This window comes from Trichomycterus rosablanca, chromosome 12, assembly GCF_030014385.1.
Source record: "Trichomycterus rosablanca isolate fTriRos1 chromosome 12, fTriRos1.hap1, whole genome shotgun sequence".
Classification (NCBI taxonomy): Eukaryota; Metazoa; Chordata; class Actinopteri; order Siluriformes; family Trichomycteridae; genus Trichomycterus; species Trichomycterus rosablanca.
In genome coordinates this window covers 5,659,895-5,685,568 of record NC_085999.1, presented here as the reverse complement: position 1 = coordinate 5,685,568, position 25,674 = coordinate 5,659,895, and the positions used below count along the sequence as shown (strand labels likewise).

Genomic DNA, 25,674 nt, shown 5'->3' with positions numbered 1-25,674 from the left:
TCAGAAACAAAGAAAACACCTTACTGACCATTCTACTTAGAATATTTACTTAGCATCTCATGCTAGAATATTTGCTTTGCATCAACCTCTTCAAATATCTTAGGATCTCTAAAAAGCATGTACTGTAAATGAAAAAAACAAAGTAGAGTTTTGGAAAATTTGAGTTTACAGGATATTGTGGGGTGGCACGGTGGCTAAGTGGGTAGCACTGTCGCCTCACAGCAAAAAGGTCCTGGGTTCGGTCCCTAGGTGGGGCGGTCTCGGTCCGGTGTGTGGAGTTTGCATGTTCTCCCCATGTCTGTGGGGGTTTCCTCCGGGTGCTCCGGTTTCCTCCCACTGTCCCAAGACATGCAAGTGAGGCGAAGTGGAGATACAAAATTGTCTATGACTGTGTTTGATATTACCTTGTGAACTGATGAATCTTGTGTAATGAGTAAAAACCGTTCCTGTCATGAATGTAACCAAAGTTTAAAACATGACGTTAAAATGCTAATAAACAAACAAACAGGATAATGTGTTTAGTATAGATATATGTTTGAAGAACAACATGGTTTTCCTGTAAAGGTGTCAGTGACACTACCTGCTGTGTTGCTTGTACTACCACTAATCTGTCATACAACACTTTGACTTTACTGTATATAACTTTGTTTATTGTCACTTGATCACTTGTTTATTGTATGCACCCCTTTTTTAGAAAAGCAGGGACATTTTGAAAGTTTAAAAGTCATGGTATTGTGGTGTGTTAGGCGTTGTAGTACTTGCACATCTGCATTAATGCAGGGTGGTGAATAGACATTTTGGAGAAACATATACCTCCATCTCTTTTTTCCCAGAGAAATCCCTAGTAGAAGGTATTTTAATCCAAACAATGTCATGTTTTTATAAAATATGTAAACTTTTCAATTATCAAATTTTTAATGCAGTAATTTAATAACAGTCAAATTGTTATATTGAATTGATCATTAAAGCATGTTTAATTATAATTTAGGAAAGTACAATTATTGCAGAGTAAGATAGATGAATTATTATATGATAATTGATTGGTCATTAGTGTATAATCATTAAATGATTATCTGTATTGAGCAGCATGGGAATAATGGCCAAGCCGCTTGACCTGTCCAACTAAAGCACGATAAATTACTCTACATCTCCTGGGACAACAGACACAGCCTTTCTCTCTCTCCCTCCCTCCCTCCCTCCCTCCCTCCCTCCCTCCCTCCCTCTCTCCCTCCCTCCCTCCCTCCCTCCCTCCCTCTCTCCCTCCCTCCCTCCCTCCCTCTCTCCCTCCCTCCCTCCCTCTCTCTCCCTCTCTCTCCCTCTCTCTCCCTCTCTCTCTCCCTCTCTCTCTCTCTCTCTCTCTCTCTCTCTCTCTCTCCCTCTGTGTGTGTGTGTGTGTGTGTGTGTGTGTGGTAGTTATAATGGTAGATTTATGTGCAGTGATGGGGAGCGCTAGTGACAGTGATATGATGTAAGAAACCAGTCTATCAGCCATCATTACAACCACAGGGTCAAAGAGCCCATCTGGAGCACACATTTACACACATACACACTCAAACAGATATATACACACACCCGCACAAACACACACAGATTTTGTGTAAGAAGTGTTATAGCAAATAATTTTGGTACTAATGTTGTAATAATACTGAGTATTACTTTACTTAAAATGTTTATGTCTTCTCCCTACATTGTATTATACTGTAGTTGTAATAAATACTTGCTACTTAATACACTGGCAAAACCAACCAATTACTCCTGAACTAAATCAGATTATATTTTGACATTCTGTGTCTTTAAACGAAAACTTAAAAATAATAACTACATGTTTGTCTTCATGTGCTGCATACTGTATTGCATATTATTTGAAAATATTAATTAGTTCTTGCAAAAATGTAAAATTAAAAGAATGTTTAAATTTCTAAAAAGGAAACATTTGTATGTTCTACTGTACTGAATTCAAATAACATAGCTGTTGTGTTAAACCTATTTTAAAATTCCTTAAATAACTACATTTTAATTGATCCATAATAAGAATGAATGATATCTGATAGCTGATGCTATGATATCTGTGTCTGCACATTTGTGCATCTCTTGTGTTTTTTATTTTTATTTAATTTTTTTTTTTTTTTTTTTTATTGGATTAATACACTGCAAGTAATTCACTACACAATGGTTTAAAAATATTATATACAGTATCTTTAGAGTATTTTCTTTAAAAAAAAAACTGAACGAGTAATTATTTTATCCTGATCAGGTTCACAATGGTTCTAAGAACTGCAACATCCGGTTCTTCTCACAGGTAGAGGCAGCTAAGTGTAGCCAATCAACATACTGACAAGTTTTTGGAAGGATCTACATTAAGAAAACCTTGAATAACACAAGAAACCTGAACAGACAGATTCCTGGCAAATACTCAACTCAGGTCCCTGGAGCTGCTACCTGCTGTGCAGTCATGTTATTATTTTAAAATTGTATTGTTCAGTTCTAGGGTTTGGGGGCTAATTCTTTTGCCTTATGGCCTGTGGTGGAAAAACCCTTAATAAAATACCTCAAAGACTGGATTGCAAGTAGAAAAGTTTTAATCTTGTCTGCAGAGACCGAGTCTCACACAGAGGCTCTGTGAATGCGATAACAATAATAATAAAAAAACATCCTTATATATCTTGTCGGTGACCTTGTAGGACAGTGGAAGATTCCACAGTTAACATAGGAACTGGTCTAAATCAGCTACAACTGGGTTTTGGACATCATACAATGCACTTGATGCACTTCTTATCATGTACACATCCAGTAGCATTCTATTGTAGCAGTATTCTTGGAATATGACTACTGGCAAAAATGCCCTAAGCACATCTACATTTTCTTAGTAGTGATTAATCATGTATTAATACTTCTTGTGTAAATTAACTTTTTTTGTCACATTGCCACATTTAAAAAAATATGTATTTTCAAATCAGCACCATGGAGAGCACAGGAAGACCTAAAAAAAGTGTAAATCACCTATTATTAAGTCACCTGCCAGAATTGCATTAGTTAAAAAGTATTGAAAATGTGTCTAATTCACACAACTTACAATCTTACAGTCATGCACTTCAGCCATAGTAAACAGCCTTCAAATATGGCATTATGAGTAAAATATGAATATGAGTAAACAAAAAATATTTGTAAATGATTAGTTACATTAGAATTAATTAGTTACATGAATCCTGTGTAAATCTAATTATGATTCTCACACCTGATTTAAAATTTGTCTATTACAAGGATAAATACGATGGAATATGTTAAAGTCTATAACAATATGACCATGCCACTGTACACAAATTCGAGGCACAGTGATGAATGGCGTCCTGTTCGGAGTTATTATTTTCCTTTCTTTGGTTTTCTAGTTAGGTCTCTTGCATTTGTTTATTACCTATTATCTCAGGTGCAGGGTTAAACCTGATACCTCTGTCACAAGTAAATCACCACCCTGTGACAATTTGTTGTTAGTATCAAAGGTTTTAGGTTATTGCAAAATTAATAATGCTGTGAAGTGATATGTAAATATGTTAAGTAATCTATAAAGTCATATCTTTATAGATTATTTAAGTGTGGTGGGTATTTCTATATGTATAAATTGGAATGTACGGTATGTGTGTTTATATACGTAGGATGAGGTGGTTGTTTAGTGCTTCGACCACTGTGGGTGGCCAAGACTGCACAGTTGCTGTGATCTATGTGACCTCAGAAGGGGTGAAAGGTGAAAGGTTTATTGGAGATCTAGTATTAGAGTGTCTGTTTTAAATAGAACAGTGATCTTGTGAATATCCCCACCCCCCACCTGCTGTAACACAGGCACCTGCTTCAAACACACAGATTGAGAGTTGAAGGGAATAAAGTTAAAGGTTAATTTGCTTTTTGTTCTTTATTCTATATTTAATTAGTTCCTTATTACAAAACAGCTTCAAGGTGCTCGGGTGGCGCAATAGTGAAAGCTAGCTCACTAGATCAGGGGTTTGAATCTCAGTTGTGTTATCAGCCAGTCGGGCTTCTACAGACATGACAGGCTGGAGGAAGGAAATCCGGTGTAGAAACTGTGCCAACATTGGTATGTGGACTAGAATGATATGCTGTGGCAACCCCTAATACGGGAGCAGCCATAGGAAAATAAATAACTGTTTTGGTTAGAAAAAAGCATACATTTAGATCAGGTGCACTTATTTATTTAATTAGATGCATTTATTTGGATTTTAAAGTCATGTTTTACACGTATTTTTTTTTTTTTTTCCCCATTTTCCTCCCAATGTAGCACACTCAATTTTGTCTTCAGCTGCTGAAAGATACCCGATTGCATCCAAGGAGAGCACGTCGCTGTACACACCTCTTCCGACACATGCACAGCCCTCCTCTTCTCGCCCCTGCATTCTGCACAGGCGTCTCATCCGCCCACCCACCCAGTCCAGTCCCCACGCTGCAGATACGGTGGCCAATTAGTATCTTCTGCAAGCACTGCCAATTATGCCCGTAGATGGCGCCCAGCCGACCGGTGGCAACACCGAGTTTCGAACCGAGGAGTTCAGAAACTCGGTGCTGGTGTGCCAGCGGAATATCCCGCTGCTCCACCTGGGTGCCTGTTTTACACGTTTTGGTTACATTCGTGACAGGACAGGTAGTTACTAGTTACACAAGATTCATCAGTTCAATATTTCATGTCAAACACACTTATGGACAATTTTTGTATCTTCAGTTCACCTCACTTGCACGTCTTTGGACTGTGGGAGGAAACCGGAGCTCCCGGAGGAAACCCACACAGACACGGGGAGAACATGCAGACTCTATACAGAAGAGACCCGGACTGCTCAACCTGGGAATCGAACCCAGGACCTTCTTGAAGTGAGGTGACAGTGCTACTCACTGAGCCACCGTGCCGCACACACTGCAATATAAAAGCAATACATGGTTCCAGGTTAGGTACCAGCAGGAAATCAGAACTGGAAAAGGGGTATACTATGGTCAGATTAGGACAGTTATTATCAATGCCACTCTATTAAACTTGCAGTATACTAGTGATCCTTCTTAAAGTTATGGTGTTAACATTATTGTAACCCTATTGTTCTCTTACCATGCATGTTCTGACTGAATTCACACTTTGTATTGCTGTTATATACAAACACACATACAGTAAAATAAGAGAATAAAAGTCCTTGGAAAGAGGTGAAGGTTTCCCAAGGGACCAGTGTCAGTGACTCTCTATTTATCTGTCGTGTCTAGACGTTTCGCTCTTTGTCCTTCATTTGTTTTCTCTCATCTCTAATACTCGATCTCCCCCAGACCCCTCTTTCTCTCTCTCTTTCTCTCTCTTTCTCTCTCTGCCCCATTGAGTGGGGACAAAGCGTAGGCTCTGTCACTTTCTAAACAAGTCCAAGGCTCGCATTGCAATGACTGAGACTGCAGGGGAGCACTCTGATCAGCCACGCATGGCAGGATGAGCAAGAACATACACACACACACACACACACACACACACACACACACAATTCAAAACAAAAACAATACACTGGAAAAGTCTCATACAAATATCTCAAAGACAAGTGAGCTTTATATGGGTTTATATGTTGTCATGCAGGAAATAAGCCTTAGCTCCAAATTAGCAGCTTAAATTGTGATTAAATTAAGTTACTGATCACATGACCAAAGAAAATCGTTTGAACATCATCTTTAAAGCCCCTGGTGATGTAAAGTGTACTTGACTTTGGACAATGTCACCCATGTTTCAGCATCAGTTCATGGCAGAACTGTTTTGAATGGGTCCTGGACCACATCTGACCATATCAACACATTTCTGATCAGCAAAGGATGGCAGATTGGGTTATCTGAAATCAAACTATTAAAAAGCCCTTTTTAATTGGGCAGAGGGAAGTTATTAGCTACAGTCCAGAATTGTGGTCAGGAAGCTGTTATATGATCTCATTTTCTTTTAACATCTCATCAACATGAAAATCAGGTACACTGTCAAAACACATGTTATTGTTGTTATTACTATTATTATATGTGCCGTCGAGTCGATTCAGATGCCTGGCCACTATGGGTAGTGTTTTTTCACAACATCCTGTCTTCTCTTTAGATCTTCACGCTTCTAAGTGGTTTGTTCATTCTTCCCCTAATTGTATCAATTTACATTGTTGCTGGCCATCCTCTTCCTCTTTTATCTTCAACTCTTTCAAGCACAATAATCTTTTCCAATGAACTGGTTCTTCTCATAATGTGTCCAAAATAAGAGAGCTTCAGTTTAGTTATCTGGCGTAAAATTGAGCAGCTGATGGGGTTGCCCACACTTTTCAGCACAAAGTTGCCATGGCAGCCGTTACTCTTTTAGGCATTAAAGAGAACAGTGTGTGTAAAGATTGAGCACCCAACTTGAACATCCTGTTTGGTGTGAGGCACTCAGCAGGAACATCACAGACACGAATTTCCGGAGCAAGCTCATATCCTAACATGGAGCAGCTTTAGTGCATAGAATCACATTATGCTGCCAGTTTAGTACCAGTTACATTATAATCAGTCTTCATATATACACCAGTAAAACAAAAACAGCACAAAATTGAGTTTAACTTTAAAGTGACTACATATAAATTTCAAATTGAGCTATGCAGGCCATTACTATTGCATTGAAAATAATATGTGACAGTATACAGTATGAGCAATTGAGGATAAGGGCCTTGCTCAAGGGCCCAACAGCCAGCGACCTTCTGATTACTAGACCAGTACCTTAACCACTAGGCTACAACTGCCGTATCAGATTCTCAACATGGTAAAATATTAAGTAACTGAACGGCAGAGGCATCAGTCATAAAAAAACACTAAAAAAATGAAATATGTTTTAAAGAAAGCAGAATCAAAAGACAGCAGCATATCTGATAAGATCATTTGTAGCATACTTTTTACATCTAGACAAATTTATCTTTAAAGAAATTCAAAGTACTTGGGTTGCAAAACGGTCTATTAGCTCACCACAACTGATATCCGAGTTTAAATCTCCGCAGCGCTATCGGCCAGCCAGGTGTCTACACAGACATGATTGGCTATGGCAGAAAAGGGGATGTCTATAGCCAAAGGTCTTCAATGAATTGGCACCAGGGTAATAGGCAATAAGGATATTTCTACCTTGGTGAAACTGGACCTGCAGTGACCGTGACCAGGATAAAGCAGTTGATAGGGCAGTTGTAGCCTAGTGGTTAAGGTACTGGGCTAGTAATTGAAAGGTCACTGGTTCAAGATCCACCACTGCCTGGTTGCCACTGTTTGGCCCTTGCGCAAGGCCCTTAACCCTCAATTGCTTGGACAATATACGTACTGTCACAGTAATGTAAGTCGCTTTGGATAAAAGCATCTGCTTAATGCAGAAAATGTAAATGTAAAATGTAAATGATAAAAATGAATGGTTATGGCTATATACAGTACAACGCCCATTTAAGTGAGAAAAATGTTGTCTTTATCTAATCCTGGAATATGGTAACGTGTTTTTTTCCTGCCCAAAATTTCTAACTAATTATTAGAGCAACCAAAATCTTACACAGACATTTGTTTAAATGTGACTTGACACAATTAACTGTCTGAATTATAATCTATTTTAATATTTGATATTTAAGTAAGATGTGTGTCTTGAGATCTATGTGGTTGACAAGCTCCTGGTGGGTCCTGGCTAGATCTAACCTTTGACACAAGACAGGTAGGTGGCTTTAGCACCATTTAAAACCAGTTATTTGACCCCACTCCAATACTGTGAACCTAAAGCCCTCAGGCACCTGCACAACACCAGTAGACACCAGCACAAGCTCAACACATGAACGAATAAAATACCAACATAATAAGCACATATCTGTACATATACACAATCAGTACAGACACTGACTGTACAGACACATGAAGAGAAACATGCAGAACATGTCGGTTGGTGTACAGCAGTAAAGTTAATTTACAGTATTGCAAGATATTTGTTTGTGCCCTGAGAAGCGCTTTATTACCGACATTAAACTGTCATTGAACAGTTTATTGTTATTTTCTCACTATCTAAAATCATGAAATCTTATCAAATACTTTAGCATGTATTGTAATAGTTTATTATCTTGACGTTTGTAATATATTGTATGCAAAAGAAAAGAAAGAAGATTTGGCTACATTGTTTGTTTAGCTTAATCAAAATGACAAAATTACTAAACTAGTTACCATATACTGTATATGCCTCTATGCATCATAGTAATTTTGCTCATTACTGGTGTCTATGTTAGTTCACTTCAAAATGGGAATTGGCTGCTGTAAATTGCTCTTAGGTGTGAGTATATAAGTATTGCCCAATAAGAGGTTGGTACCAAGGGTTTGTTTCTATCTTATAAAGAAAACAAAAGTACCATGTTGCTGTTGTTGTTTTGCTGTAACACCTCCAGAAAAGCCTAAAAATATAATTCATTAAAAATTAGAGCTGTTGAGTACAAATAGGCATGACGCTTGCAACTACATATATCATAAAACTTCACAGACTAATGCCACAGTCTTGAGAACTACTTTCTTTCCCCCCTTTTTTCTCCCACTTTAGCGCATCCAATTTCAACCCATCAATCATCCTCTCACTAATGCTGGTCCCTGCTCCTGATTGGGGAGGACGAGGCTGCTCCACGCCCCCTCCGACACGTGCACAGCAATCGAACATCTTATCACCTACACTTGACGAGTGCAGTGCAGTACAGCGCTGTGTACGGAGAGCCACACCCTCTACCGCACTCCTTTCCCATCTCCGTGCAGGCGCCACCAACCAGCCAGCAGAGGTCGTAATTGCACCAGTCTGAGAGAGAGTCCCCATCCGGCTTAATCCCGCCCCTTATCTGAACAACAGGCCAATCGTTGTTCATGTGGCAGCTCAGCGTCAGCCGGCAAGGCAGAGCCGAGATTCGATACAGCTCTGGTGTCTGAGATCTCAGCTCTGGTGAACAGCGTGTGTTTTACCACTGTGCCACCTTAGTGGCACTTATTGATTTTAAAATTAGTAGTAGTACTTATTAAGTCTAAAATTAGTAGTAGTACTTATTGATATAAATACTATATCTTCCTGTGGGAAGAGATATTAGTAGTAGTACTTATTTATTCTACAATTTGTAGTACTTATTAAGTACTACATCCTTCTGAGGGAAGAGATATTAGAAGTACTTACTGATTTTAAAATTAGTAGTAGTGACAAAATCAATAAAATCAATTTCAATTTTTTTTCTTACAGCCTGACTGTTCCCCACAAACGAGCAGGAAAGCATTATTTGACAAGTTTGGTTTAAAGGAATTTCAGTGGCTTGCACAGAGTCCTAATGGCTAACAGCACCCTTCCCCCCACAGGCACCAGTACACCTGCAGCCCCTCCTCTTATCCGGCTGAACCTGGAGATAGGGCCTGATTTGTGTGATGGCCTGTACTGACAGAATGTAACCAGCCAGTAAAAAATACCTCCAACTTCCTCTCACTGAGTAAGATTAATGATAAGTGATGATATTCCAGTGTTAATGGTGCTGCGTTCTTGAGGGTTTTGTAAGTGGATTAAAAGCACCAGACCATGAAGCAGGTACAGGCAGAACAACTAAAAGATTTAACAAGGCATTCAGAAATCATTAATACAGACCCATTGTTAGCTATTCATTAGGACAGAAAGTTCCTACAAAGGTCAGAAAAATACTCCATAATACCAAGGTCAATTACATGTAGCCTGGTTTACTTCAGGAAAATCAACTCACTACTGTGTTGTGTGTTTACAAACAGGTAAAACAAAACATGAACTGAACAAGAAACCGTATGATGAAGCAGTTCCATCAATCTCGATTCCTCTCTCTGCTTTATGTATCTTTCTTTATACTGATAATTCTCTTTCAGCTCTTTGCTTTTTACTTTTTTAGTAACTGCTTCACCCTTGTTTCAATATTACAGGACAACAATCACACATCTATGCACTAAATCACACCCAGGGGGCAATTCAGCCAGTTTAGTCGATTTTACAGAATAACCTTCAGCATGTTCTTGGGCAAGCTTGAGGAAAACCAAAGTTGTGGTGATGGTGGTGGAAGTGGCAGTAATTCTTGTAGTTGTGTGTAGTAGTGGTGGTGATGGTGGTGGTGGGAGTACAAAACTGTGACAACAATAAACAGCCCAATCAGTTCCACAACAGCAGCGTAAAAGATTTCCATAACTCATACAAACATTAAGTGACATTCCCAAAAAACAGCCTATAAATTTCTGCTGAGTGTGACCTGTAGTGAAGTGTGTGTGTGTGTGTGTGTGTGTGTGTGTGTAATCCCTTGGGATCAGAGTTGCAGTGCTGGTACATGGCGCTTTTTTAGAGTTGTAAAGTTCATTCTCAGTAAATCATTAGTAAATCAGAAACAGATCTTAACATTGACATGTAGTGAAATGTGTGTTTGTGTACAGCAAGCTACAAAAATTAATGAGCTACAGGTGACCCACAATACTCACACACCTCTATGCTACTTTAAACTAGCCATGAGTTAGTTGTTCAGCGTGGTCACTTTCTTGTTCAGAATATCAGTTTTATATCCTTAAATGTGTTTTTTTCTTTCTGATCTTTAAGCGTTTATGCCTAACACCCTTTAAAATTGTTTGTATTGGGTTTCTGGACAGGACACCAATCCATAACATGATTACACACACTCATACACTTACTTACACTTAATATGTTTAAAAAAGGAGATCAAAGTACACAGACAGACAAACTTATGCAGACATGGGAGCAATATTTAACATACTCCACATAATAGTTACTGGAAGCAAGAATAAAATCCCATGACCTTTAACGACACACACATACACCAACTTTGGTGTATTTATTTCCTATAGCTATTGCAAATTTTTTCTTTGTTCCTACTATTACTACTGCTGACCATGTGCACTGATCCCAGCTTTTAAACAAGAAGGTGCATTTGAAAAACAATCAGTTTACATTTCAATGTACTGTGCACCTGCATGTGCGACAATAGGCATGTTTGACAATGAAGGCATTCCTCAGAAATTATTGATGTTATCTTTTTATTAACAGCATTCTTTTTTATATAATATTTACACTTTGTAACCTTAGCTTCGACCATAAATGTGCGGTTGTTATTTTAATAAAGCACCACTGGCTTGGCTTAAAAAACCCTATATTTTAGGAAACAGCACCGTCTGGTGGCAGTTAGATGCATCAGCGGCAACACCCGATTAGATACATTATATTAGGAGGGGTATTGGGACACCCCCCTAATTATTGAGTTCAAATATATTAAAAACAAAAGCAATACAATGTGGTAATTGTATACCCAAATATTAACCTGTATTGTTTGCGTAGCTTATAAAATAAATTATAAATAATCAGTGGATATACACACCAGAAAGGTGTTCCTAATAAGGTACTCGGTAAGGGCATGGCTTTATATTACTACTATCTTTCGTGACATTTGCATATAGTCCTAATATCCTGATAACAATTAAGACCATTTGGTCACATCAGTGTATGATACACACAAGTTGGACAGACAAAGCAATTAAAATTGTTTCCTTGTACTTTTGTCAGTGAAATTAAGGTTTATGAAAATTGAAAAATTACAGATTTCTGTTTTATTGCATTTTACAAAATTCCCCAACAGAAATAATGGGGCTACTACAGCTGCACAGACTAACTGACTGATTACAGGTACTTCCATCATCATAAACAAGCTCCAGAATGTCCTCTCTGAACACTTCTATTCTCAGACCACTAATGCCTGGTTTGTTGTTGAACTTTCACCATATGGTAGCTTTTGTTATTTACAATGTCAGAGAAAGAGTTATACAAGCTTTACCATTCACAGCAGATTTCAATTCACCCTGTGTTCAACAACATGGTGCAGAAAACGAGGCATCCTGTCAGTCACAGCAGTTACCTTTCTACATCCGCAGGCTATTTAATTGGATCTTTTTACAGCCAAGAACATGAAATCAGAAACAAAGGTCACTGGGCAAAACCCTTACAACCACATTCAGTATCACATATCTTCACATTATTATGTATTTGTATAAGTCAGCTCAAATTGATGTTGTTTAAATCTGATTATTAAAAGCTTGGTAACACTTCTATAAGAGATATACACTATATGGTCAATAATATTTGGGCACCTGATTATCCCATTTTAAAAACAAATGGTATTAAAATAAGTAATCTCTTCAGCTATAATAACAGCCACTCACAAGACATTAAAGTATGTCTATAGGGTTTTTTGCCCACTATGTCAAAACAGCATTTGTATGTCTGGGTAGTAATGTTGGTCAAGAAAGCCTCAACTGATGTTCCAGTTCATTTTGAAGCTGTTCAGTGATCCCACACTTAATCTTTTTTATTCTCTCCCTCACTCAACCACTCACACACAGTGAGAAAATAATTTGATACAGGTGTGAACACCATATGTTTTTAACCTCTGAACATCAAAGGCTAACACTGTTAATGTGTGGTCAGTCTTACTCTGTTCTTTGAGACATTTAGTCTCTTAGATCTGAGTGATTCATCAGTTAAAACTAAAAGAATATGAAAGTGGTGGTAAAATATGTTAAGACAAAGAAAATCTTAAAAAATGTGAACAGTGCACGGTGCATTAGTTAAGCAGTGTGTTGTCCATGAAAAAAGATGCAAAAATTACAACAGCACATTGAAACATCCCAGAGAAAATACAGTTAAACAGTTGTTAAGGTACTGGACTAATAATCAAAAGGTTGCCGGTTCAAGCCCCACCACCGCCAAGTTGCCACTGTTGGGCCGCTGAGCAAGGCCATTAATCCTCAATTGCTCAAAATTGTGTTCAGTCATAATTGTAAGTCGCTTTGGATAAAAGTGTCTGCTAAATGCCGAAAATGTACATTTCTTAAGTTTTAGGCTTTTTACTCAAACTTGAGCTATTGTTCTTCTTATGGGTATAACTCCTTCAAGAGTAAACAGGTCAAGTTTTGGAAAGCTGTGGCTGTATTCTGAGCTTGATATAGTTTTACATGCTAACTTTTGCAAATACATATTACAAAGGCAATCTGATATTCAGCTATTTTTAAAGACAAACTCAACAGTTTAATGACTTGATGTCTGGTTTTAATACAACAGCTTTCTCACAGTGTGCAGATAAAGGCACAGACTGAATACACGTATGTGCAGTATGCTGTCTCACAGTCAGCTCATATAAATCATGGATAATTCTCTGTGGTGATTTAGTGGTCTGCATTTGTTCAGATGTGCTGTAACTATGCAGACCACACACATACGAACAGTTAACTGGATCTCCCACAGGCTAAATACGTCCAGTTAAGCATGCATCTTTCCTACATTTAACACACATTCATTTTAAAATGCAAACTTAAATGAAACCATCAGTCCAGAAAAAAGCAAATAAATCGACATGTTCGCTAAATGGACAAACTATTGGGAATGTCCTCCTAATTTTTGAGTTCAGTTATTTCAAACACCTATTTCTATCATTCATTCATTCACTGTCTGTTTTACCTCCGATTTATCCTGGTCAGGGTTGCAGTGGATCTGATTAATTAAGCATAAGTTAAAATACACCCAGAACAGTATGTGCCACCATGCCACCCCCATTCCTATCAAATGTATAAAATCAACTGTGTAAAATAAACAGTTTGGGAAAGACCATTTCCCTTTTCTTCACTATGACTTCTTATCTGTGCATAAAGCATAACAAATTTGATGTGGAGAAACTATACAGTGCCTGACCTTAAGCCTGTTGAGAACCACTGGGATGACCTGGAACATAGATTGTGAGCCTTCTTGTTCAACATGGGTGCCTGAAAGACTAAATGTTGTAATTGCATAAAATAAAGAGGTTAGTGTGCAACCATATTAAAGCCCATGGTTTTAAAATAGGGTGTACAACAAGCTCATTATAAGGTTTCCCAATACTTTTGACAATATACTGTACGTCAATACAGTCAAAAATCAAGAAATTCAATTGTACTGTTTTTAATTGTAAAATGTGTATATTTCGCTGATTTTGAATGCATTTGCATTATTGTTATAATGTAATGTCATTTTATGTGTAGACAAAATATGTTGCATTTTAGTAGCAGTACCATTATTAAATGGACAAACTAGTAGTGGTATATGTTAGTTTGTTTATTACCATTTTAATGCCATGTTCTACACTTTGGTTCCATTCATGACAGGACAGGTAGTTACAGATCAAATATGATTTATAAGTTCAAACAGGCAATTTTGTAGCTCTAATTCACCTAACTTACAGTCTTTGGACTGTGGAAGGAAACTGAAGCTCCTGGAGTAAACCCATGCAGACACAGGGAGAACATGCAAACTCCACACAAAAGGACCCAAACCACCCCACCTGGGATTCAAACCCAGGACCTTTTTGCTATGAGGTGACAGTGCTACCCGCCGAGTCTCCCAGTATACGTTAGTAAAAGTAACTGTCACTGACCAAAGATCACAGACAGAGAATTCAGTTCAAATATTTTTATTTGCAAATTAAGATGACATCTTGCAGTTTAATGTTCAAACATGTATGAGAATACACAGAATGACAATACAGCATATTTGCTGTTTTATAGCATTACTGTTCAAAGACCAAGTTCAATCTCAAACATATATATTGTAAACAGTGAAAATCTGTGCCTGAGAATCAATACCCAGAGATCAATGTAAAGTTAAAATGGTTTTCAGTGTTAACTCTGAGCATGAGCCAAAAATGACCTGTTAAGAAACGTTCTTTATGTTATGATTAAATACAGAATTTATCAGAAACAAATACATTAGTACAACACTTGGAAAAAGTTAATTAAGTGCCCTTTTTATTTTCCTTCCCTGTTTTTTGTTCCATTTATTTCATGTTGATGAAATAAGTCCCTTTTACTAATCTGACACACACTGTGAAAACCAGTTCCTCATTAATTCTCTTCATGTTTAATGGTAAAGATTAACAAGTGCATGTGTTTTAAAGAGGATATCATATGCAATACAAATCATCAATTAATATGTATTATCACTCGATTTTAAAATAATAATAATAAAAATGTGGAAAAAAGGGAATTTTAAGGTTTTACCTAAACTCAAAACTATTTTTAGCTCTTTCTCTTTTTAGCGCTATCACACCTTTGGACCTCTGTATGAGTGAACATGTAGAATACATAAACATATGATTAAAAAAAAAAAGCTGTGGAAGTCAGATGAACATTAAACACAACAGTGCCAGACTGGCTTTGTAAAAGCTAAATGGGAATGTATGCATAAAATGATACTGCTCTACTTCTTTCAATTTATATTTGGTTATGGATTAAAGTTTGGCAGCATGACGTCCAATAATTACAAAATACAATGACAGCTGGAGTCTCACATGGAGTGGGAGTCCTATATACCCAGCACAGGTGAATCAAATCTGTAACTTTTGAGGTAAGTAAACAAGGCGAGTGATAAACATAAAACTGAAGTGAGTGATATTTTATAATGTTTTTAAATGTCACATATTACTTTGCCTTAACTAGAGCATAGTATTATTAATACATATTTAAACACATGGCCCCTGGTGCAGTACTGACTTTGAATCTGCTTGCTTACTCAGTCACATGTGAGCTAGCAAATGTAAAGTAGTGAACCCACACAAATAAAAAGGAACTGTGAATACCGCTGACTGCAATTCTTATTGCACTGCTTGTCTGTGGAGCACAGTAATAAATTCCTAGCATCAGAATCTTTGGTGATTTATTTTGTTTGAAATGTGTGTGTACCTTTATTAGAAATACACACCACTGAAGTTAACATCAACCCTTTGAACCTGACGATTCATCTGCATGCACTAAAGATTTAGCTCTGTACGCATGTTAAACCTGTAAAAACCCAAACACTTGTTGCACAGCACCCAGAAAGAATCAAAGAGTAAAAGATATGACAGAATCTCAGTCAGTTTGGCACATCATAACCAAAAGCTCAGGTGGTGCTACTGCCAAGTCATTTCACACACAATTAAAGGCTCCAATGCTGGTGGCCAAAAAAATTTTCGTTATTCCCCTGTTTCAGCTGGAAAACAAATGCAGACAATCTCTCCACTGCAAATTGTTCCACAGCTGTAAAGTCTGATACACATTTCTTCATTATATCATTTGTTCCAGAGACTTCAGTCTTGATGAATCTTCTCTTGAACAACTTTACACTCATACTACAGAAAAACAAAAAATAATACAATAAAATATTTTATTAACAAAGTTGTAGCTGCCTAACATTAACCTACAATTCTGGCATTGGTTATGTCTCAATTGTTTAATAGGATGCCTGAGAAGGAAAGTTCTGATGTTATTTAAAGTATTCTTTAATCTAGGTAGTCTCGGAGAAAGGCCCTTAACCCTCCGTGGCTCCAGGAGTGCCGTACAATAGCTGACCCTGAGCTCTGACCCCAGCTATTGTACAAGCTGGAATATGCGGTAAAAGCATCTCTTTGTACTGTACACATGTATATGTACAGTGTATCACAAAAGTGAGTACACCCCTCACATTTCTGCAGATATTTAAGTATATCTTTTCATGGGACAACACTGACAAAATGACACTTTGACACAATGAAAAGTAGTCTGTGTGCAGCTTATATAACAGTGTAAATTTATTCTTCCCTCAAAATAACTCAATATACAGCCATTAATGTCTAAACCACCGGCAACAAAAGTGAGTACACCCCTAAGAGACTACACCCCTAAATGTCCAAATTGAGCACTGCTTGTCATTTTCCCTCCAAAATGTCATGTGACTCGTTAGTGTTACTAGGTCTCAGGTGTGCATAGGGAGCAGGTGTGTTCAATTTAGTAGTACAGCTCTCACACTCTCTCATACTGGTCACTGAAAGTTTCAACATGGCACCTCATGGCAAAGAACTCTCTGAGGATCTTAAAAGACGAATTGTTGCGCTACATGAAGATGGCCAAGGCTACAAGAAGATTGCCAACACCCTGAAACTGAGCTGCAGCACAGTGGCCAAGATCATCCAGCGTTTTAAAAGAGCAGGGTCCACTCAGAACAGACCTCGCGCTGGTCGTCCAAAGAAGCTGAGTGCACGTGCTCAGCGTCACATCCAACTGCTGTCTTTGAAAGATAGGCGCAGGAGTGCTGTCAGCATTGCTGCAGAGATTGAAAAGGTGGGGGGTCAGCCTGTCAGTGCTCAGACCATACGCCGCACACTACATCAAATTGGTCTGCATGGCTGTCACCCCAGAAGGAAGCCTCTTCTGAAGTCTCTACACAAGCAAGCCCGCAAACAGTTTGCTGAAGACATGTCAACAAAGGACATGGATTACTGGAACCATGTCCTATGGTCTGATGAGACCAAGATTAATTTGTTTGGTTCAGATGGTCTCAAGCATGTGTGGCGGCAATCAGGTGAGGAGTACAAAGATAAGTGTGTCATGCCTACAGTCAAGCATGGTGGTGGGAATGCCATGGTCTGGGGCTGCATGAGTGCAGCAGGTGTTGGGGAGTTACATTTCATTGAGGGACACATGAACTCCAATATGTACTGTGAAATACTGAAGCAGAGCATGATCCCCTCCCTCCGGAAACTGGGTCGCAGGGCAGTGTTCCAGCATGATAATGACCCCAAACACACCTCTAAGACGACCACTGCTTTATTGAAGAGGCTAAGGGTAAAGGTGATGGACTGGCCAAGCATGTCTCCAGACCTAAACCCAATAGAACATCTTTGGGGCATCCTCAAGCGGAAGGTGGAGGAGCGCAAAGTCTCGAATATCCGCCAGCTCCGTGATGTCGTCATGGAGGAGTGCAAAAGCATTCCAGTGGCAACCTGTGAAGCTCTGGTAAACTCCATGCCCAGGAGAGTTAAGGCAGTTCTGGGAAATAATGGTGGCCACACAAAATATTGACACTTCAGGAACTTTCACTAAGGGGTGTACTCACTTTTGTTGCCGGTGGTTTAGACATTAATGGCTGTATATTGAGTTATTTTGAGGGAAGAATAAATTTACACTGTTATATAAGCTGCACACAGACTACTTTTCATTGTGTCAAAGTGTCATTTTGTCAGTGTTGTCCCATGAAAAGATATACTTAAATATCTGCAGAAATGTGAGGGGTGTACTCACTTTTGTGATACACTGTATATATGACAAATAAAAGCATTCCATCTGCCCCAGATTATCATTATCATGTTCAATATTATCGTTTGCCATTGTTACTTTACAGGAGGATGTGTGGGTGCTGTTACAATAGTACTAAATATGAGATTATTTTAACTACCATATCAACACGATATATTTATGCACATTAATTATCTATTTATTTTTCTTTAACTCGATTTCTAAATGCAAAGTATTTTACATTTGATAATTAAAAGATAAGTGTATTTGATCATTAGAATTATTTAATAAATAAATAAATTAATAAATAAATAAAATGCTAAAAAAAAATAATACGCAAGTATAAACTATGTGGGGAAACAGTTTATACAGTAGAGAAAGTTATGTTCAAATTGAAAGTGTATGTACTTACAATTGCTAGCTGCCGTCCTATATTTCCCATTGTTATGACACCAGCAAAGAAAATGCAGGGCAGCCAAGAGCGTATATATAAGAAATCAGGAGATGTATACCTGGACACACACAGTTTATCTTTGCTGACAAACCTTTAGTTACTAAACAACGGATTAATCACGTTCTGACGAATCTGTTCCACACATGTATTCAAGTAAATGGTAAAAAGAGACTTACTGAAATACTCCATTGTACACCAGTAGTTGTGTGGCAAGTGTTGCAAAAAATGCAATTATGACGCCCAGGCCAAAGCCACTCCGTGACCTATCAAATGTCCACCACAGTCCCACTGAAAGTGCCGCCAGGGTCAGTGACAGCTGTACGTTATTTGCAAAATCCACTTTCTGATAGTCAAGAGATTAAAGAAACCATACTTCACACATTTAGTGTACAAGACATGCACTGTTTTCCATCAACACTTGAAGTAGCCCAGCAGATGTGAAACCATCCTAAAGTTTAAATCCCACTTAAATCAACAAGCTCTAGCTCAATTCCTAGGAAATTACAAAGTCACTTGGTAGACAAAAGATGCAGAGGATAAAGACACTAAATCCTACTGTACATAGAATTTATTATACATCACATTCATTTTAAAATGACTTCAATAGCAAATTGTAATCATCTGCTTACAAAAAAAAGCTACAAATGTGAACGATGCAATGGAATATTACAGATAAAAGTATGCAAAAGGTTTTAAGTAATAGAAGTAAAAAGGGCTTAAATTTGCTCACAGACAAAAAAAAGTATAGAAGAGGTGATTAAGAAGGATACAGCACTGGCATGATTTATGCCAACAAACACAGCCACACAGCGCATCACACTTGACCACTCTCGTTTCAGCTTATGTGGCTCCCCAAGACGTCTGTCTATACATGGATACAGCAGCCCTATTATAGCTGAGAGTGAAAAAGAAAGATGTTGACATCTCTACATAATAGAAATTAACATTAAATTGAATCTCCTTCTTCCTTTTTTATACTGTCTTCCTGACAAATCAATTCCTTAAGTGGTCGATGTTTTAGACTGTTGTTACCTGATGCAGTGCCGCAGCAGGGTGGCACCCACCACGCTGAAGAAAAGATGCTACTGATGACATCCGGTGGGAAAAGGGTGACATTCCGTTGCACCTGCAGCAGATTTAGCACCAGCGCTAAGAATACACCCACTCCAAACAGCATGGCACCCCGAATCAGCAGATTAGTTGTCTGGTTTGTTATCATGCTTATGTAGGGGCCCCGCTGGGCTGTCCCATTACTGCTTGATGTGGTGGTCTCTGCCATAGCTGCAGTGACTGAACAAAACCCAGACAATGTACAGCCAGTCTCTACTGCTGCCGTCATCTGATCTCACAACACTCCTGCAAAACACACAACAATGTCAGCATTCCCTTAACAAGAACAATGTCCCATGAGCATTTCAATGGGTGCTGTCAACCTAGTCTTATGGGCACAGAAGAGTCACTGGCTGTGGTCAGTCATAATCAATAATATAATCATAGTCATAATCATAGTCAACAGCAAGAAATTAGGAGACTGAGTCAATTGCAGTAATTATAGTGTTGAACAAGCAAATTCCAAAAACCACTTTTTGACAAATAAATGTGTATTAATATTTTTATGACATATAAAAAGCTATATAAATAGTTCAAATAATGCTGTCTGTTAAGATCTCTAGGTGGTCGCTAAGTGCAGAAGAAGTGTTACTATTGGGTACAGTGTCGCTGTAATCAGGAAAAATCTCTTTTTATGCATTTGTAATATTTAAATCACAACAACAATATTACCATATAAAATCACAAACAGAAGCTGGTTGGCATAACACATGTTAAACTCTGCACGTGTGGTAAGTTTTTCTTTACAAAATTGATGTGGATATTTTGCATTTTGTTTCAGTATAAAAGAAGAACCTTGTGTAGCATCTTCCTGACAAGTACACCAGTGTAGTCAGGAAGAGCTTAAGGATGCCAACGACATCTCTATTTACGATTAGTGTGTTATGTAGCTGTTGTAAATGGTTTCTTTATTTAAAGTCTGTATTCATAATGTTAACAGATTATGGTGCTTATGGTGATCTTACTGTTCTACTGTCCTGTTTCTGATTAAATAAAGACATACTGATATGAAACTTTGTGATTTCATATAGTTGTATGTAAACTTCTGATTAAATCTGCACATATTTCTTTACTTGCAGACACTTGTCGTAAAGTACTTTCAGTACAGACTTTGTTTATACATGTGTATGTATGTGTATGTATGTGTGCGTGTGTGTGTATAAATATACACATCGTCCATTTTATCGGCTTCACTTACCATATAGGAGCACTTTGTCGTTCTACAGTTACTGACTGTAGTCCATCTGTTTCTCTGCATGCTCTGTTAGCCCCCTTTCATGCTGTTCTTCAATGGTCGGGACTCTCCCAGGACAACCACAGAGCAGGTATTATTTGGGTGGTGCGTCATTCTCAGCACTGCAGTGACACTGACATGGTGGTGGTGTGTTACCACCCCCCTGGGCAGTGTCCTGTGACCACTGATGAAGGTCTAGAAGATGACTAACTCAAACTGCAGCAATAGATGAGCGATCGTCTCTGACTTTACATCTACAAGGTGGACCAACTAGGTAGGCGTGTCTAATAGAGTGGACAGTGAGTGGACGCGGTATTTAAAAACTTCAGCAGCGCTGCTGTGTCTGAACACACACTAACACACCACCACCATGTCATTGTCACTGCAGTGTTGAGAATGATCCACCACCTAAATAATACCTGCTCTGTGGTGGTCCTGTGGGGGTCCTGACCATTGAAGAACAGCATGAAAGGGGGCTAACAAAGCATGCAGAGAAACAGATGGACTACAGTCAGTAATTGTAGAACTACAAAGTGCTTCTATATGGTAAGCGGAGCTGATAAAATGGACAGTCAGTGTAGAAACAAGGAGGTGTTTTTAATGTTATGGCGGTGTATATGTGTGTATATATCTACACACACATATACAATGTATAAACAAACACTGTTCTTTATTTAAAATTTATATTCATAATGTTAACAGCTTATGGTGCTTATGGTGATCTTACTGTTCTACTGTCCACTGCGTTGTTTCTAATTAAATAAAGACATACTGATATGAAACTTTTTTTTTTTTTTTATCTTGTAAAATAATCACAGCTTTTTTATTTGATTTATTTTTTTATTTTAATGTGATGGTCTAGGCTTATTGTTTAACAATCGACTAATGACGATGACAATCAACTAACTGATCGATTATCAGTTAAAAGAAATTGCAAAATTTGCATCACCGGTTTCATGAAGGTGTAAGTAAACTTCTAAATCAGATCTGCACATGTGTTTACTGACATATTATTAACTTTTAATACTTTAAAAGTACTTTTAGTAGTGTGTTTGTTTAAGCATTTCTTTACTACACAACCTGCTTAAATAACTACCAGTTTAAACAACTATATCTTAAACAAAACAGAAAGCGCATATATATATATATATATATATATATATATATATATATATATAAACAAACACTATATAAACTGGTAAAACAAGCATTCGTATAGGCCACATCATCATGTACCTGAGGCCCATAGTAACTCAGCTAGCTGCTACATTAGCACTTAGCATTTAGCTTCATGTTGCTGATAAACATGCTTACAATTCTTAGCATTCACTGCATTAAACTAAATATAGTTTTAACACACAACATACATACAAACATATGTACATACTATTAATTCGCAGCCGACTGCCATTCACCAACCGTCTCTTAAATACATTATTAGCTTAACTTTGTCCTAATGAATAACGCACAGTGGTGACTGGGTGAAGGAAAATATAAGATGACCCACCATTATGATTGTTGTTAGTCGATGACAGAGCTGTAATGAACTGTAATAACTGACACTTCTGTAGGTGGTAAAATCGCTAACACTCGTTTTATTTACATTCTCTCTCTGCTGCCAAAGCTGCGGTTCTGTGTGTGTGTGTGTGTGTGTGTGTGTGTCTGTGTCTGTGTGTGTGTGTGTGTGTGTCTGTGTCTGTGTGTGTCTGTGTCTGTGTGTGTGTGGTGTGTGTGTGTGTGTGATCAGTCAACTCAACTCAAAAGAAGCTTTATTGGCATGACAAATAAGGACATTCGTATTGCCAAAGCAAGTTACAGAGAAATATTAACAATACAAATAAGAAAGAACAAAAAACATGGGCAAAAAATATAGAATAGAATAAAATATTAATAAAAACAGTGCAAAATAATAACAATAAAAAGTATAATATTTACATTAATGAGGTAGAAAAACAATCAGTTTGTGCGTGTGTGTGTGTGTGTGTGTGTGTGTATGAGACATGGTCACCCGCTGTCCCTCACCTGGTGGCAGGTGTGAGTATAGAGTGCTGCTAGTGTGCAGCTCTCTCTGTGCTCCCCCAGTAGGTGGGGCAGTTTGTCGGGGTCTGGGAGGGAGGTAAAGTTGGGGATGATGTTATTAAATTTAGGGAAGAATTGGGAGCGGATGTGGTGGTACTTGGTACACCGGGTGAGGAAGTGCAGCTCCATCTCTACTGTACTGAGAGTGCAGTGCTGACACAACCTCTCCTCACGGGGCAGCCAGGACCGGGTGTGTCGCCCCGTCTCCACGGCCAGGTCGTGTGCGCTCAGTCTGTACCTCGTCAGGGTGTTTCTTAATTTAGGGTCGGATACTGTGCTCAGATAATCTGCTGCACTGTAGTGTCTGTTTAGGGCCAAATAACAAATAACACTGCATTTTACTTTGAGTTTTAGTTTCAGTTTCCCAATAATTCAGATATTTAGTTCTGAGTTTTTGTGTAATTTGGTTTATTCTAATTGGGTTTGCAGATTTCTCTTGTTCCTTGTAATGGTTCTGTGGCGTTTGTGGGACTTACCACTCTTCCCTGACGTCACAGGCCTTACAGAGCAGTACAGAGCTAGGCCTTTAATACTAGGCCAGCTCGTTAGGGTGGACGACCTGCAGCTGCGGCTCCCTTATTTAAGGGTACGCCGCCTGGCTGCAGGTGTCGCACCTTTTGTCTTGTTTGCTCCTTTTGTTTTGGGCACTGCGGTGTCCGTGGGGACTGCTGACGGCTCCCCCACGCTTCTTTTGTAGTTTTAGAGGTACCCCCGGTGGCATTAGGCCATCAGGGTGTGTAGACTGCAAGGTTGAGGTAATTAGATTTTCTTTACCTTCTTAGAAGTAGCGTGGTGCGATGTCGTGCAGTCCTCGTACTGTTTTTATTTTACTCGTTAGCATTTAGCATTAGCGGGTGAAGCCAGCCCCGTGACACGGCGCTGGTCCTCTCCCCGCTAATGATTACCTAGCTAATCTAGCATTAGCGGGTGAAGCCAGCCCCGTGACACGGCGCTGGTCCTCGCCCCGCTAATGATTACCTAGCTAATCTAGCTGTGGTATTCGGCAGCCGGTGGGTGGCGTCTCGGTAAGACACTCGGTTGGTCTGCCAGCACCCCCGGTTCGAATCCGCACTAGGAGCTTGGGTAACTGTTGTGTTAACCGGTTTTCGTTACTCAGTTCTCATAACAGAGTGGCTCTAGCTGCGGCTGATGACGGAGCCCTCTGTTTCCCCCGAACTTCGCCAGTTGCGATTTCGGGGTTTTCGGTAGCTTAAAAATAATTATTCTGGGATTCAGCAACCGCTGGGTGGCGACACCGCTAAGTGCGCGGCTGTCCTGCCAGCCTCCCCGGTTCGAATCCGCACCCTTTTGTGTGCTTTAACAGATTGGCTCTAGCTGCGGCTGATGAAGGAGCCGTCTGTTACCCCGAACTGCGCCTGAGGCGATTTCGGGGCTTTGTAGCGTAAAACATGTAGTCTGGGATTCTGCAACCGCTGGGTGGCGACGCCGCCAAGCGCGTGGCCGTACTGCCAGCTCACCCGGTTCGAATCTGCACTCTCTTCGTGGGCTTTAACAGATTGGCTCTAGCTGCGGCTGATAACGGAGCCGTCTGTTACCTCGAACTGCGCCTGAGGCGATTTCGAGGCATTGTAGCCAAAAATAATTGTAGCGCCTTAAGCGCATGAAGTCATCTGCTTTCCCCCGCTGCAGCAGCGCGCTGGTTACGCGCCCGGCTCTCACCCGAGCGGCCGGGGTTCGCGCCCAGCGTCTTTTAGTTTTCTTCTTTTCTTTTTTTTTGCTGCCTGCATTCCCCAGCTAAAGTCCATCGGGGTTCCTTATGTTTGTTTTTGAGTTCTGTCTTGTGTGTGATGTTCTGTGTTTTTCTGTTAATAAATAAACTTTTATTTACTTTAACCTCCGCATTTGAGTCCTTTCTCTCCCACGTGACATTCCTGAGTCTTTATTGTGTTAGTGTGTGTTAGTGGTGTGTCGGCGTGTGTTAGTAATGTGTTTGTGTGTGTTATTAGGGTGTCTGTGTGTGTTAGTGGTGTATCTGTGTGTGTAGCGGCAGGATTGGGTGAATTCAGCCACCAATCACAAACCCACTCTCTGACATCATAACTCTGTACCAGGGCTGGGCGGTATGACCCAAAATTGTATCACGGTATTCTTTTAAGATTGTGACTGTTTCATGGTATGTTTGTTTGTTTGTTTGTTTGTTTATTAGGATTTTACCGTCATGTTTGACACTTTTGGTTACATTCATGACAGGAACGGTAGTTACTCATTACACAAGGTTCATCACTTCTCAAAGTTATATCAAACACAGTCATGGACAATTTTGTATCTCCAATTCACCTCTCCTGCACGTCTTTGGTCTGTGGGAGGAAACCGGAGCACCCGGAGGAAACCCACACAGACACGGGGAGAACATGCAAACTCCACACAGAAAGGACCCAGATAAGATAAGACTTTATTGATCCCCTTGGGGAAATTAACTTGTTACAGCAGAAATGAAAGCAGGAAAAAAAAAACCAGAAAAAAATACAACTAAGTGAAAAATATTGCAGACGTAATGTGTAGTTATTTACTCTAAAAATATTTCTTTTAAGAACAGTGATATACATATTATCGTGAAAAAATATAATATATATCTTATATAATATAATTAATATATAAATAATAATATAATTAATAATATAATTCTTATATAATGAAGGTTTTGAGTACT

General features: G+C 38.9%; 1 protein-coding gene across 2 annotated transcripts; it reads right to left on the bottom strand.

The window, feature by feature from the left end:
• Positions 1 to 14,494: 14,494 nt before the first annotated feature.
• insig2 (insulin induced gene 2) lies at positions 14,495 to 22,633 on the bottom strand. Of its 2 annotated transcripts, XM_063005620.1 has the most exons (6): positions 22,432 to 22,633; positions 19,613 to 19,936; positions 19,351 to 19,475; positions 18,757 to 18,923; positions 18,539 to 18,638; positions 14,495 to 16,205 (listed from the first exon to the last, which is right to left on the bottom strand). In XM_063005620.1, the coding sequence occupies exons 2-6, from the start codon at positions 19,917 to 19,919 to the stop codon at positions 16,164 to 16,166; spliced, it is 741 nt and encodes a 246-aa protein (XP_062861690.1). In that variant the 5' UTR covers positions 19,920 to 19,936; positions 22,432 to 22,633; the 3' UTR covers positions 14,495 to 16,163. The 2 variants fall into 2 exon arrangements, with proteins under 2 accessions (XP_062861690.1, XP_062861691.1); XM_063005621.1 differs by lacking the exon at positions 22,432 to 22,633 and having other exon boundaries at positions 19,613 to 20,093.
• Between the last annotated feature and the right edge of the window lie 3,041 nt (positions 22,634 to 25,674).